Source organism: Erpetoichthys calabaricus, chromosome 1 (genome assembly GCF_900747795.2).
Source record: "Erpetoichthys calabaricus chromosome 1, fErpCal1.3, whole genome shotgun sequence".
NCBI lineage: Eukaryota > Metazoa > Chordata > Cladistia > Polypteriformes > Polypteridae > Erpetoichthys > Erpetoichthys calabaricus.
In genome coordinates this window covers 118,701,023-118,716,371 of record NC_041394.2, presented here as the reverse complement: position 1 = coordinate 118,716,371, position 15,349 = coordinate 118,701,023, and the positions used below count along the sequence as shown (strand labels likewise).

Below are 15,349 nucleotides of genomic sequence, written 5' to 3'. Positions count from 1 at the left end.
AAATTTAAAACATGCCTAATCAGAAGTCAAACTTGATTCTTCAACATACAATATGGACCAAATTAGTGCTTTCTTAAAAATGTTAGTTTTATTGACATTTGACTTTCCGGTTAGGTCATAATTTATAGTTCTGGATTATATGGGTTAAAGACCATGCAAAATCACACATGCTTTTGTTTACATATACAGGTAGTTGTTGTCAGCTTACTCTTATTTATTATCCACACTAATCATATGGCAAGTGTTGGTTATTAAAGTAAAGGATTAAATTTAAAGTGCATTGCATCAACTATGAAGTATTCATCAGGTGTATAGATGCATAAGTTAATAAACAGAAAAGGATAACATGTTTCCTTGATTTCCCCAATATTATTTTTTTTTTTTCAATTTATTTACGGACAGGAAATATACTTACAAAATCTTGTCGGATGTCAGAAAAGTCCTTGCCATATTTCTCCAGTGCCTCCTCAAACAGATTTGCTTCAGAAGCTGACCACTCTTCCATTTCATCCCGACAAAGCACTGGGCCTCCTTGGGGGACTAGAGCTGTGATGGCACATGACATATCATAATTGCTCTTGTGCAATGTGTCCATGGCATGAAACTAAATATGGAAAAAAGTTAAAATCCTTTATTATTTTATTAAAATATCTGTTCTTAGTTTTAAGTTGAAAAAATGCTTATGGTTAGTTACCTTGGTAAATTCACAAAAAGACAGCAGTTTCATGCTGTATCGCCTACAACCTTTACATAATCAGCCTAAATGTCCAAAAGTAGATCTTAACTTCTGACACCAATACTACAGTTATTTCTAAGAAATTTCAAAATAGTTAAGTCAATAAGAATTAGTCAACAAATGAAATTACTACCTGCTTGTGCAAGTTTATTATTTGATTAATGAATTGCGAACAAAGTGTCAACTCATCTCAGTCCTGAAACGGCAGATACTGTCTTTTATCCAGAGACACATTTAATAAGTGGGTGACGTTTCTCTGTAATATTAAAACTAGAGCAGTAAGAATATGTGGAGAAAAAGTAATTTCTCTTGTTGCTCCTGAAGTGACCACAGGAGTCCCTATGTTATTGCAATCGGGAAACAATGTATGCAACCAAATGAATTACAACTTTCTGACTTCACTTCCAAATTTTCCAACCAGAAAACTACAGTACATTGGAGGAGACTTTAATTGTGTTCAAACTTTCCTAAGAATTGTTCATTTTTCATCAGCTGTATCATCCTCATGTAACTCAATAATTAAAGTCTTCTTAATAAACCATAAAATATTAAACCTGTTGAGGTTTCTTTGGGTGCATTCAGAAAAACATCCTTTTCATTTTCTGTACATCATAGTTATTCTTTAAAAATGTACTTCCTTAAAAAAAAATACCCCAGGCTTGCTGGAACATATGTTTTGGTATTGCACTGAATTGCATGTCAGTGTTAAAATTTCTCTCCTGTCTCCTTCACATTCCTATTGCACCAAATCCCCCCATTGCTCATTTTGGAGTTCTACCAGACAATGCACAGTTATATGGCTTTTCTTACTTTGCTAGCACACATCTTATCCCTATATACTGGAAACAGCCTACACCTCTGTTGCATTCCAGGACACACTCTGGACCCCCTGGAGGTAGTAGCAAAGGAAAGAGTTAAAACAAAACTGAATGCCATTATGAACAATGATGCAAATCCTCTCTCTGACACACTAACATTGAGGACTTTCAGTCAACGAATTATTCAGCAGAAGTGTGTCAAGAAATGCTACTGGGGCTCCTTTATATTAACAGAAATACGCCTACATAATGCCTCACTGTGACGGTGACAGACAAGTCAGAACTTTTCTTTTTTTTAAATTTTCTTGCTTTATAGTCATTCTGGTTCAGATCATTGTGTGTATGTATTTATTTATTTAAAGAGTTTCTGTAAAAATAAAGTTCTGTCTATCTACAAATGCACACATGAATATTTGTTTATGTATACTTGATTTTCCCAACTTCCATCTGGGGTTACCTCTTTTCTTGTCTTGGGGTGAGAGAGGGTCCAGATTAGGCCATGAAAATATGACAAATATTAAGTTATGTTGTGTACTTCAGTTTACAGTATTCACTTCTGTATTAACTGTAACCAGTGAAAGACGTACATTTTGATTGTAGTAAATTAAAAAAGAAGTAAAAAAAAGTAAAAGTACATTTTACTTCTCTTAATAAAAAGTGTCCCTCTTAAATGCTAATATTTTGCTGCCTTCAGTCAAATCTCGCAATTATAATGCCATAGTAATATCTGATCATACCAAACTTAATATGTAACTCATAAAAACGTATCATTCCGACTCAACCGACTATTAATAGCAAATGATGCTTTTGCTTAGTAGATATATCTTCACAAATTAGTGTCTTTATTGAAACTAGTTTCAACTCAGCGATTTTTTGTACAATAGGCAATTCTTAAAGCTTAGTGGCTCAAATAATACTGTATCTTATGCACTTACACACAAGAGAAAACTACTAAACCAGAAAGATAACAAAATTAACTAACCTTATCTCTTAACTAATTTTTAGTTCAACTTTTTGCTCAGAAAGAACTGAAAATTGTTGTTTACATCATGTGATCTGAACTTTGAATGAGGAGAAAAGCCAAACAATATGTAAGCATATCAAGAAACCTTGACACTACCAGAAGGTGTTAAACAAAAAGAAATAAAACTTTATACTATTTAGAATGTAATACATATTAAAAAATAGATGGCTCTAAACTACATATAATAAATTAGATGTAATAAAAACTTTATTTTAAAGAAAAACATATTAAAGTTTGAAAGAAACAATAGAGTTATAAATTTATCACAACATATGAACACATACAATCAGGTTTAGCTTCAGTAATGAATTATTATTAATACAAAAATGTTTACTATATAATCATATTATTCCATCAAATCAAAGGCATGTAGCTGCTTACTAGTAATTTTCCCGTTTTTACCCCTGTTGGTTTTCTTATTAAGTAAGCAAGTTATACAATCAACTTTATGAATGTATTTCTTCCAATACACAGCTATGGGAAACCACACCTGGAAGATGTAGAAGTAGCACTGGGAAAATGAATGAATCTATCTGGATAGGAAGCCCCATCAACACACAGTTATAAGGCTGCCTATCCATCCACCATGCATGTCTTTAAATGTGGGAGGACGCCACAGAAAATCCATGCAGACACAGGGAGTATGTACAAGCTTCACAAAGACAGTGACAGAGCCAAGAATTTAAATCACATTCCCAGAGCTGAGAAACAGTGGAGGTAGCCATTGCACAGCCAATACAGTCACAAAAGAATAAAAACAACTAGAAAACATTCACATGCTGAGCACTCAAGTAAAGACATAGTTTATTAGTCAACGGCAGGAATTGAAATTAATCTGATCATGCTGGACTTAAAAGTGCCCTCAAGTCAAGGAGACTTATGAAACGTTTCCTCTTACCAGTGTTATATCTCTAGATGCTGCAGCAGCACTCATGTGTAAACTGGGCTGCCTGATGGAGCTGCTACAGTCCAGTGCTCGAGCAAAAGTGCCAACAGAGCTGTGGGACACAAAGGAGAGTGCTGAATAAGAAAAAAAAAAATAGAACTGGAAACCTAATGAATATCTTGAGGGGAAAAAACAAAAGGGCTAGGATCCAAAGAAGTAAAGACAGTATGACTAAAAGAGAGAAACACCATGTAAATAAAGTAAATAAAGCATTGGACAGACCAAAAATAAATAATTGTGAGAGTTACAATACAAAAGGCTGGGAGAGGTGAAATACTGTATTACATATTCGTTTGTATTACTGTAGCAATACCCGAATTAATTGTATAGCCACAAAGACGTGAGCATCCAAAACAATGATCTCTTAAAGATTGTTATCTGCCTCACAGATGCCAATTTCAAAATCACTTTCCATACTGCAATATTGCTTTTCATACATCAAGAATTTCCTTTATATATGCTTAGGTAAAATAAAACTTGATTCAGTAAGACTCACAGACTATACGTGTATTAGTCCAACTGGAATGTTAGTACTACATATGAAGGATCAAAATTTGACCTATGAGCTAAACAAACGAGGGAAAAATGATTAACGGTTTATCAAGTATGCACATAAACTTACAAAACTTAAAAGTATACCACGACATTATTGTAATACACGTTATTTCATATTATGCAGTAAAACAGTATTTGCCCTCTGACTAATTTTCTGTATAATTATTTGTTATTTCACAGTGAATTTGGCCAGATACTTTCTGGGTTATAGAAAAACAGCTAAAGAACAGCTCACACCAATATTAATCCACTAGTAGAAAGAATACCCAGCTGTAATCCTCTCTGCTGAGGGATTCTACATGCTCTAAAACAGTGGGATGTTCCTGCACAACACTAAAATGCATTTACACTGCAGTGACGTCAGGATCTGGAAAAGAATACAGATGTTTTGATTGTGAACATATTAAGTAAATGGAATATGAAAGTGCAGATTCAAATTACACTATAAATGAAAATTAAAATACTAAAACAAAACAAAATAGCAATAATGGTCTTCTGGACGCTAACATTTGGAGAAGTGCAATAGCTGTCACTACTCCAGCAGCAGCAAAGTGAAAGAAAACTGTAAGGGCATCAAGTCTTTGGTTTTACATTTTAAAAACTCACATAATTTTCTTTTACAAAACTAGAAGAGTGAGCAACATACTACTCTATGCACCTGTAAGCAGAAAAAGCGGCACCATCAAGGCTTATAATGGCTTAAGCAGTAAGAGCTAATTGACATCAACAACTGTTATTTATGATTTTAAACATTGTGCTCACCATATTGCTACTGAATACAAAAATGTTCTGACACTTCTCTTAGTGTGTACATACTACACATTCCAGTATCTCAGTTTCACTAAAGTACGTTTCGATCTGGGGGTGCAGCTTAGGTGTTTACCGTTTTTTTTCTATTTCCTAAATGCTTTTTAGCTGAATATTGACTAAATATTTTTTTAATTCACATTATTAGTTGTATGTATACATGTTTATTCCATCATCACTCCAAAATATCTTTACACTGTTCATTTTCATTAAAACTGGAGGATAACTTGGGGATAGTCCAACTTAGCATATAGGGTATATGGTGTCTCAGTTCAGTAGGGGTGGGGTGGGAGTTTGCTTAGTGAATCTAATATTGTTAGGTTTCTACTTCTTGAGCATTAAGGCAATCATTTCTGATATTACAGGCTGCAGTTCCTAGTCAGCCTATGTTTTGCAGCCAGTCTTGGAGAACAATGTTTAGTATCATTCTGTCCTTGCATTACTGGAGTAAAAGCAGCATCTGCCTCTGGGTTAAATTCTGCTTCCAGTTTGTGATCTGTGGTGATTACTTAAGCAGCTCTAAACTTGGTGGGAAGCAACTGACTTGCACATCAGCACTTCCAAATCTGTGGGCATGTGTGGCCGTCTCCTAGAATATAGTAGGTTGCTCTTTGCAGGTGCATTCTTAAAAATAAAGGTGCCAGAGTAGTTCTTCAGAGCCATGCCATAGGGAAACCTTTATCGGTTCCCAAAAGACCCATCCACATGAAGGTTCCAGAAAGAACCTTGATTTTTTAGATACATAACAGGATGTATACAGTAAATAACCATGAATGGATATGGTAACAGATTGTGAAATAAAAGGTCTCTCACTGCATACAATAATACATGGTAACTCCAGGTTTTCTTAATCTGTTATTATCCTGCTAGGTAGCCTACTAAACATTAAAGATAAGGTTGGTTAAAGTAGCTGAAATTAGATCCCTTTCACAGGTTTAAAGAGCAAGACGCCCAATAATCCTCAATGATTTCAGAGTAGATCTGCTTTTAAATGATAAAAATCTTTCATGAGTGACAGTCTGAGTATCTAAAATGTTGACCCTTTGATATTTTTACTTTTGCTTGCTCTAAGGACAGGCCACAAGCTGACCCAGAATAAAGCAAAGAAATTATATACTGTATGTCAGCTGGCCTGAGAAAAACACATATAAACATTTTAACATTTTTTTACAAACTAAAAGCCTGGGGAAAATGTTAAATGATACTGGCAAAAAATAATATTCAGCTATGTAGTTTACAGTATTCTGCATTCACATACGTTGGAGCATTAAGTATCAATTTTGGACAAAACGTTTATTTAATTTAACTCAGATAAATAAATAACAGTGTTTGCGTATCTGGGCTGTCCTCCTATTGTTATGGAATAACATTGAGCATTCTCTTGAAATAATAATGAACTCTTTTCAGAATATGATTAATTTTTAGCAATGAAGTGTTAACACAAATGGGGGTCGAATCTATTGCTTAATGTATATGATGCTGTCAGAGGTCATCTTACTTTCTTTTTCTTAAATATGTATGATGCTCATTAGAAACACCTCACTCACCGAGCAATGACTAGAAATTGATCAATTTGCTTGTCAGATAATGGGCTTTCTGGTTCCCAAATCTTTGTTTCAAGTTCTTCCTGATTTCTGTCATCACTCTCACCTAAAACAATAAAAGTAGTTTAAAAAATCAGAACAGGAATTTGTACTTTAAGTACTCCTTGTACTTTAAGACACATCTTTAGAATGTATTAAGTTCAAACTTTACTCAACAATGGGCTTCATGATAGATCCACAAGTATCTGAACTAAATCATTAATTTAAAAATAACACTGCTTCCCAACTATAAGAGTTGGCAATTTGCTAAGAACAGCTTTTGCAATAAAAGGTTTGTTAATAATTGTAACTGATTTTCTTTGAGCAGAGTGGAAAATAATATGACTGAAAAATTTTATTTGCTCTTTTATATTTAAGAATATGATATCATCTGGAAAGATGATGTGGTGAGTGCTTTAGCAAACCTGGAAGTGCTGTACTGATATAGACTAAAAATAGAGGAACTTGTCTCCCTCTGGTGAGGGAGTGCTTGTTAGCTTAATTTAGAAGCTACTTTAATTTGAAATAAATAACGTACAAAGAATTTCCTTGTACAATGGCCCCCACTGCATCAATAAAAAAAATTAAAAATACACAAAAGATCACATACACTATTAAGAAACAATGTACAGCAAAATGAAAAAACATACAAAAGGCAACATCTTTATGGTAGAAAATAACAATTAGTCTTTTCAGGGTTTTTAATATAAAAGCACTTTTGTGATGCAGAAAGATTGACAAGTTTTCACATTCAAATCATCAGAAGTTGCTTATTTCTTAAGAAGCCCATTACAGCTGAATATCTGAAACACTGTTTTATATCCAGAGGTGGGTAGCAACAAGTTACATTTACTCCATTACACTTACTTGAGTAACTTTTAAAAAAAATTGTACTTCTAAGAGTAGTTTTACTGTACCATACTTTTTACTTTTGAGTGCATTTGTGAAGAAGAAATGCTACTCTTACTCCGCTACATTGGGCAACATTCGAATCGTTACTTTTTTTCCATTATATACGCTATATTTTTGCCAGAGAGAAGCCGCCAGTGGATCTACTGCATGACTGTTTCACGAATCAGATGTAGCAACAATAATCACAAGACTCCATTTCACCAATCAGACGTAGCAACAATAATCACAAGACTCCGTTTCACTAATCAGACGAGCAACAATAATCACATGTCACATCCAGATCCAGTCACATGACCACATACAAACTGTAGCGGCGTAGCGGCACAAACTCCTCACAGACAGCGGACAGGGAAAGAAAGAATACATAAAAAATGAGAACCAACTCCTGCTGAAGCTTAACCATCACTTCACTGAGTGAAGAACAAGCATGTTTTAACCAAAAATTCACAGACACAGACAGTCAAGGTAAAGTGAGACGTCTTGTACGTGCACAAGCTGCCTTGTTCTAATGTTGTTTTCTATCAGCTGTGCTATTTGGAGGGCAAGTGAATATGCAGTATTATACCGTCAGTGTACAGTATATCTTGTCACTGTAAGTAGTTTGCACTGTTCAAACATGTTACCTACTGTAGGTACTGGCTTTAAAAGCTTTGTTGTGAAAAACTGAGATTTGGAACTTTGTGTTATTTGTGCATCTTTATTTTGTAAAGATGTTATTTAATGGCGGCATGGTGGCGCAGTGAGTAGCGCTTCTGTCTCGCAGTTGGGAGACCTGGGTTCGCTTCCCGGGTCCTCCCTGTGTGGAGTTTGCATGTTCTCCCTGTGTCTGTGTGGGTTTCCTGTGGGCGCTCCGGTTTCCTCCCAAAGACATGCAGGTTAGGTGGGTTGGTGATTCTAAATTGGCCCTAGTATGTGCTTGGTGTGTTTGTGTGTGTCCTGCGGTGGGTTAGCACCCTGCCGGGATTTCTCTATATGCAGATGATATGGTACTGTATATATCAGATCCACAAAATACTGTCCAGCAGACCCCCGTGACCCTGTGTTCGGATTCAGTGGGTTGGAAAATGGATGTTATTTATTTTTACTCATTTTTTATTTTATTATTTGGAAATAGCAGAATTTGCACATTATTTTATATTTTTGTCTGTCTTATTACAACATGGCGGCATGGTGGCGCAGTGGTAGCGCTGCTGCCTCGCAGTTAGGAGACCCGGGTTCGCTTCCCAGGTCCTCCCTGCATGGAGTTTGCATGTTCTCCCCGTGTCTGCGTGGGTTTCCTCCGGGCGCTCTGGTTTCCTCCCACAGTCCAAAGACATGCAGGTTAGATGGATTGGTGATTCTAAATTGGCCCTAGTATGTGCTGGGTGTGTTTGTGTGTGTCCTGCGGTGGGTTAGCACCCTGCCGGGATTGGTTCCTGCCTTGTGCCCTATGTTGGCTGGGATTGGCTCCAGCAGACCCCCGTGACCCTGTGTTCAGATTCAGTGGGTTGGCAACTGGATGGATGGATGATTACAACATTTCTAAAAAATAAATCATTTACTATGATCAAACAGTGACTCAGTACTTGAGTAGTCTTTTCACCAAATACTTTTTTACTCTTACTTGAGTAATTTTTTGGATGACTACTTTTTACTTCTACTTGAGTAATATTATTTTGAAGTAATGCTACTCTTACTTGAGTACAATTTTTGGCTACTCTACCCACCTCTGTTTATATCACATACTGTATCTTTCCAAGTTCTGTAATCTGGGCTTTAGCATTATGTATACACATTTGAAGGACCAAAGTGTTGCTACACCTAATTTCTCCAGAAACAAACTTTCTTCTCAGTGTGGTGTCATGCCTAAGAGAATCATGTGTTAAAAAGTGTCATAAAATAATACACCAATGTCTGCTGGGCTGTCCATCTCTATGCAAAGTAATGTAAAGTAACTCTAGATGCTCTAGCAGTACTGTTTTATCTGCCAGTACAGCAATATGATCCACTCATATCTTACTAAATACAGCTTATCACCCATGTGTGCCTGAATATCTCCTCCTGAGCTCGTCCAAGGTATGTAACAACCCATTGGGAAGGGAGAGGTCACTATCGCTAACAACATTCTCTTCTTTGTCCCCAGTGAGGGCACCTGACTCCGCCCCTTCCAGGACTCCATCTTTAAGAATCCGGGGCATCTGAAGGAGAACTCCCAAAGCATTGACCAAGCTTCCTACTTTATTTTGTCTAACTGACAATTCACTTTTCGATTTTGTTAACCCAACCCTGGTTAAAGATTCACCAAAACAGATGTAAGTTTCTTTTGTTTCAGTTTAATATTAAATGGGATGACCCAGTTGGCACCCCAACTATTACTAAAGTCACCTGTCACTCCTGCGCTCGCCCACATGCTCTACATGAAATGCCTCCTGCTGGTATTGTGACTATAGAGATTATCAGTATACTGTATGTTTCTGGGACATTAGTTCTTTGATACACTGAAGGAGCCTTCTTATGGAAATATATATAAACACTGCCAGTCGAAAGTTTTATAACACTCCCATTTTTCCAGTTTTTATTGAAATTTAACCAAGTCCAGTGAATAACCTGAAATGGTAAAAAAAGTAAATGCTAAACTGCCAGAGGTAAAAAAAATTTAATTCAATCAAGCCTTGAAAGGTGAGGAAAACAATTCCTACAATTCCTTACTTACAAACATTCTACCTGTGTAAAAGCAGTGTTGGAACAAACTGTATTGCTACATCCTCTGAAGTATTAGTTGGACAATATTGCACTGTACATTGCGATCTTAACAGTGTGAAAAAGGCAGTTAACAAAGGAAGACAACTATACCATTATAATGCAAGCTGTTGACTCTCAGATTCTTTCTTTTGATTTTGTTATAGCTTTTGTTCTGCCAGAGTTTCCTCTAGTTTCCAGGTTTCTCTTGATAGTGTAGGAAAATACTTATTGATACCTTGGCTTTCTTTGCATTTTTTTAAAGGAAATACCTATACTTTTAGTGGTTACAATGGTTAAAGCTCACACTATAAGTTTTTCTTTTGAACAGTTCTATAATTCAAACACTGCTTTTTCTAGAATGCTCTGCAAATAAGTATGCTTAAATGCCGTATTCACCAAATGTCTGCTCTTCCTTGAAAAGAAGCCTATCATAGTTCTTCAACTGCTGAATCTAGCAGTATACAGCTTGAAAATTGACATATACCACCACATTAAGCAAAAGAATACATGGTATTTTTTGTGAATACTGTTTCTATGGTAATTTTCAAGAAAGTGTGGTATGTATTGTGAGCCACCAGGGGACGTACAGCCGCCTTAACCCAGATACAGACAGGCAGGAGACAGATTTTCCCACACAACACCTGCTTATTTGCAATTGGGGAGCGTTTCACCCTGCTCCCCACAGCACAGCGCACCAATCACCCAACACCCAATAAACAGTTAAGTCCTTTCCTCGCTGCCATTCCTTCTGCCTCCACTTCTTCTCAGGCTTTGTCCTTTTCCTCCCAACTCTGGCCCTTGAATGGTCGGATTGGCCCCTTTTTGTAGGGCACCTGGAAGGACTCCAGGTGCATAACTAGCTTCTTCCGGCTACATTTCCATGCTGGAAACCAAAGGGGCTGCCCTCTGTCACCCCAGGGGAGAAACTGTCCCAAAAATACACTCTCCCCCTGTCCTTCAACACTCTGAGTGACCCAGCCGGGGAGGAGTTCTGGCCGCTCGCCACAGTATCAATAAGAATATGACAGTACAAGGGGGCTCTGCCCCTGCTCGCTTCGCTCGCCTACCCCCGGCGTTGGGTATCCTGAAATACATTAGTCGACCCAAGCAGCACATTATTCCTAACTTCACTCCGCAGTAGTGCCACTCACAATATGGCGGTGACGTCTGTGCCTTCACTCCGCAGTAGTGCCACTCACAATATGGCGCTGACGCCTGCGCCTTCCGTACTTTATGGACCCGTGGGGCCTCTGTAGCCTCTTCCGTTTGAATCTGGGCTGCAGCGCAGAGTCCTCTTTTTTGTGTGGCTGTGTCGGTAGTCGTTAGCCATGGGCGCGTTGTTGCTTCATTTCTCATTCACGACAGTTGAGCTCTTTCGTTTTTGGGCCTTGCCTCCTTCGTGCGCGGTGGATACGACTTCGCGTGCGGTTTATGAGATGCGCGCTGTACGCGCCTGCACAGTACGTCTCATGGTCCCATCGCCGTGTACCTGCGTCCATGCCATCCGGTTTACCATTCTCGGTTAGTAATATGGATTGCACAAACAAATTCCATGTCAAAGTCTTGGATTAGCAATTAGCAATCATTTCCATCAGTGTCAAAGCAGTAGTACAATACAATTATTAAATGTTTCAGTCTACTGTCTTCCTTTTGCTAATGCAGTTTTAGTTACATGTTTGAAAAAGTCTTTTCTGGAAACAAAAACACTGATGGAAAGAAGGTTAGTTTGAATAAATACTATTTGTATTTATTTAAAAAATAGTTCTTGAATCTGTTACAACAAGTTTAAAATATTTGAAAATAAAATACAAAGCTGTCTACTGAACTAAACTATTAAAAATGAGGAAGCATGCATTTTAATAAACTTCTGACAGTGACTTCTGTAAAACAAGAAAAGACGTGAAATTTAGTTCACAGTAAGACACATTATGGTTGATGTTTTTGGTTTTTTTTTTCCATTGGGCAGAGATGTGTGTTGAGATTTTCAATTCAATATGTGAATATTAGCTTGTTACTATTAACTTTGACATCAATCTTTTTGCTGTAAAAGTGTACATTTTAGGTTGGATTATAAATACAGCTATTTTACACTTAATAGGGTTAAAGTCTATAAAATACACAATAAATGTGTCTGTGCAACAAGCTCTACCCTTTGCTGCTTCAAGTAACCATTAACATGAAAACACACCTTACTTAATGGCAACTTTAAAAGGTGTCTGGTTGAGATATGTACTAGGACAACAAGCTATTAGCTAATCAAACAAGCTTGACTGCCTTAATGGTCTCCCCTTGTTTATCAAACACCATATGTTCTGATGTTCAGACCTCTATGTGACTGTAGATTGATAATTCAGGAAAGCAGTGTTTACAATGTATTTCTTTCTGTCTATTTCTCTCAGTCAAAAATGAAGAAATCCATTAAAGAAGAAGTTACAGTATCATAAAGAATGGATGGACAGTGAGAGTGATTTAGTGACTGCTGCAGAGGCAAAAAAGTTGTACAATGTTTGGCATCGTGGCCTCACAAATATCTAGGTCACCATCTGTGCAGAGCTGACACATTTTCCCATAATGATATTAGTTTCTCTGTGTCCTCAAGTTTCCTCCCACATCCCAAAGATGTTCAAACTGGATTAATTGTTAACTCAATAAACTGTCTGTATATGTATGTGTGCCTTGATTGGACTTACAGTCATACCGTTGTACGTGTAAAGCTCTCAGAATACATTTTGAGCCCTTGTAGCACTGTAATGGAATAAATGCGTTCAGAAAAAGAACAGATGGATGGATGTCTGCTATACTCCATGCTTTCATTTACCATATCTCAGCATTCTCAAACCTGTTTAAATGCAATTTATCCAGAACGTATTCTGGCATCGTTACACATAAGACAAAAAGCAGGCCTCGAGAGAGCACCTGTTATAACTTTATACAATCGATAATATGCAGACAGAAATATCTGTGTTAATTACTTGCTAAGATTGTTACATAGGTATTTATGCATTACAAGTATACACATGAGCTTAAATTCTAATTGAAACTGCATCAACCAGAATTAAAACATGTATATATACTGTGTGTATATATATATATATATATATATATAAGAGAAAGAAGTTAGAGCATGGTTGCTTGTAGGTTAAGTGAACTTGTTCATTGTTGTTTTACACTAATTTACAATTAAACTTAGCTCATAAAGAACGACGCAGGTACGTTATTGATGTTCCCCTTTGCAAAACATTGGTGCCAAATTGCAAGAAGAAGTGGAACTAACACACAAACAGAAATGGCTGTGCAACTTGATTGAATGAGACGAAACAGTGGGATTGTAAGAGCTCCACAATGAAGCTTTTAACATGCCTCGAAGAGGAGGTAAACAATGAGACTCTAGATTTTGAGAAACTTAGATGTTGTTGATATTGTCAACAAAGGCAGAAAGCTTGGCGAAACTGGATAAAGGAATCGAAGAAGAGACTAACAGCTGATCTGGAGGAAGTTATAGCAAGCAGGCAAGAATATCAAGAACGTGTAATTATGTGGAAAAGTTGTGCACAAAGAATTATAGAAAAGGACCACGAATTAGTGAGTAACAGCGCACGACTTCGTGATGGAAGTGCGAGAAGAGAGAGAGCATTAAATCGGCAGTCAAACTTCCGAAGCTCATAATAGACAAGTTTAATTGCAAAGTAAGTGCTTGGAGAGAATTCTGGAACCAGTATGAGACTGTGATTTATAATTATAACAATGATGCGCTGTGCAAAAGTTCACCTATCTGAAATCATACAGTATATAACAGGTGCAGCAAAGGGAGTTGAAGGGCTCACTTTAAGTTATAGCAGTTAAAATGCAATGTTTCAGATACATAGTTTGGAATCACTAGGGGTGCACCATGATAAGTCTTTTTGCCCAGTACTGTTGAAGATGATGTCTTAAGACAGAGCCCTAGATTACACTCGTCAGTCAAATTCAGATGCTGGAGGAACTTGCCTGAGCAAATAAAGTTCCTTCAAAAGGAAGCTGAAAGCAGGGATAGAGCACTTCAACTGACTAAATTCAGTAACTCACAGAAAGAGATTCAGCCAGCCAAGAAGCCATTTGCTAAGCCACTATTTTCTGCTGAGATGAATCCTAAAATCTGAGCCTGCCATCAGCATCTGCACTGCATACAGCCCGCCCTAAGGTAAGGTTTATTTGTTTTGTGACAGTGCAAATCATGAGGAAGAGCATTGCCCAGATACTACAATAGCTTCCCGAAAGGAAAAACCTAAAATTTTAGGAAAATGTTTTATTTGCCTGGGTCCCAGACACATAGCAAGGTTTTGTAAGGCTAAATGACTTGTACTAAATGTGCTAAATGTGGACACAGACATCACCAAGCAGTGTGTGATCAAAATGAAGTAAAGCCATCAACTGAATGAAAATAAAACAGATGCTGTTGTGTTCTCAGTTATGCCTAGTACAGTAAAAATGAAACCCAATAACCATGCCACTGTGTTGCTGCAGACAGCTAAGGCTTGGTTGATGGGACCAGCAGGAAAGAGAATTATTTATTGTTTGTTGGATGGTGGTCATCAAAGATGTTTCATCCATGAGACCTTGATGAAAGCATTAAGGTAACCAGTTCTGAGAGAAGACACACTCAATCTTCACACATTTGGTTCCCCTAATCCTAAAATGACCAAACGCAATGCAGTCAAAGTAATTTTAGAAAATGTGTGGAAACCACAGCAAAATTGAAATTGAGGCTATGTCTTCTTGATGGCAGTATATGTTGCTGTATATATCATTCAGCATTAATGGTGCCTTCACAGATGCTGACTTTTGAACTTTGTACTGATAACAAGGCAGATAGCCCCTCTTCTCTTTAGCCCAGAGAACACGTCATCCGTGATTTTCAAAAAGAATTTCAAATTTTGATTCCTACCATAGGAGATTTTTCCACTTTGCCTCAGTCTGTCTTAAATGAGCTCAGGCCCACAGTGTTTCTGGTTCATGTTATATACAGTTTCTTCTTTGCTAGTTAACTTACATTTGTGGATGCATCAATGCACAGAGTGACAAACTCTTCCCCATCTTTGCTGCTGAAAGACTCTGCCTTTTTGGGATGCTCTTTATATATCTTATCATATTACTGACCTGTTGGCAATTAACCTAATTAGTCATGTTTCTATTTAGCATTACTTAACTTTTCCTAGTCTTTGGTGGCCTCTGTTCCATGAAACAAAGGAAAATAAGTGGGTTAAGGAA

At 37.2% G+C, this 15,349-nt stretch overlaps 1 protein-coding gene across 1 annotated transcript in view; it reads right to left on the bottom strand.

The window, feature by feature from the left end:
* Nucleotides 1-15,349, bottom strand: part of LOC114654989 (metastasis-associated protein MTA1-like) — a 294,679-nt gene that overhangs the window by 104,524 nt on the left and 174,806 nt on the right. Inside the window, exons 7-9 of the mRNA XM_051933272.1 lie at nt 6,434-6,536; nt 3,477-3,576; nt 416-604 (exon numbers count right to left, since the gene is read on the bottom strand). Coding sequence (XP_051789232.1) covers nt 416-604; nt 3,477-3,576; nt 6,434-6,536 — 392 coding nt within the window. The remainder of the gene's footprint in view (nt 1-415; nt 605-3,476; nt 3,577-6,433; nt 6,537-15,349) is intronic.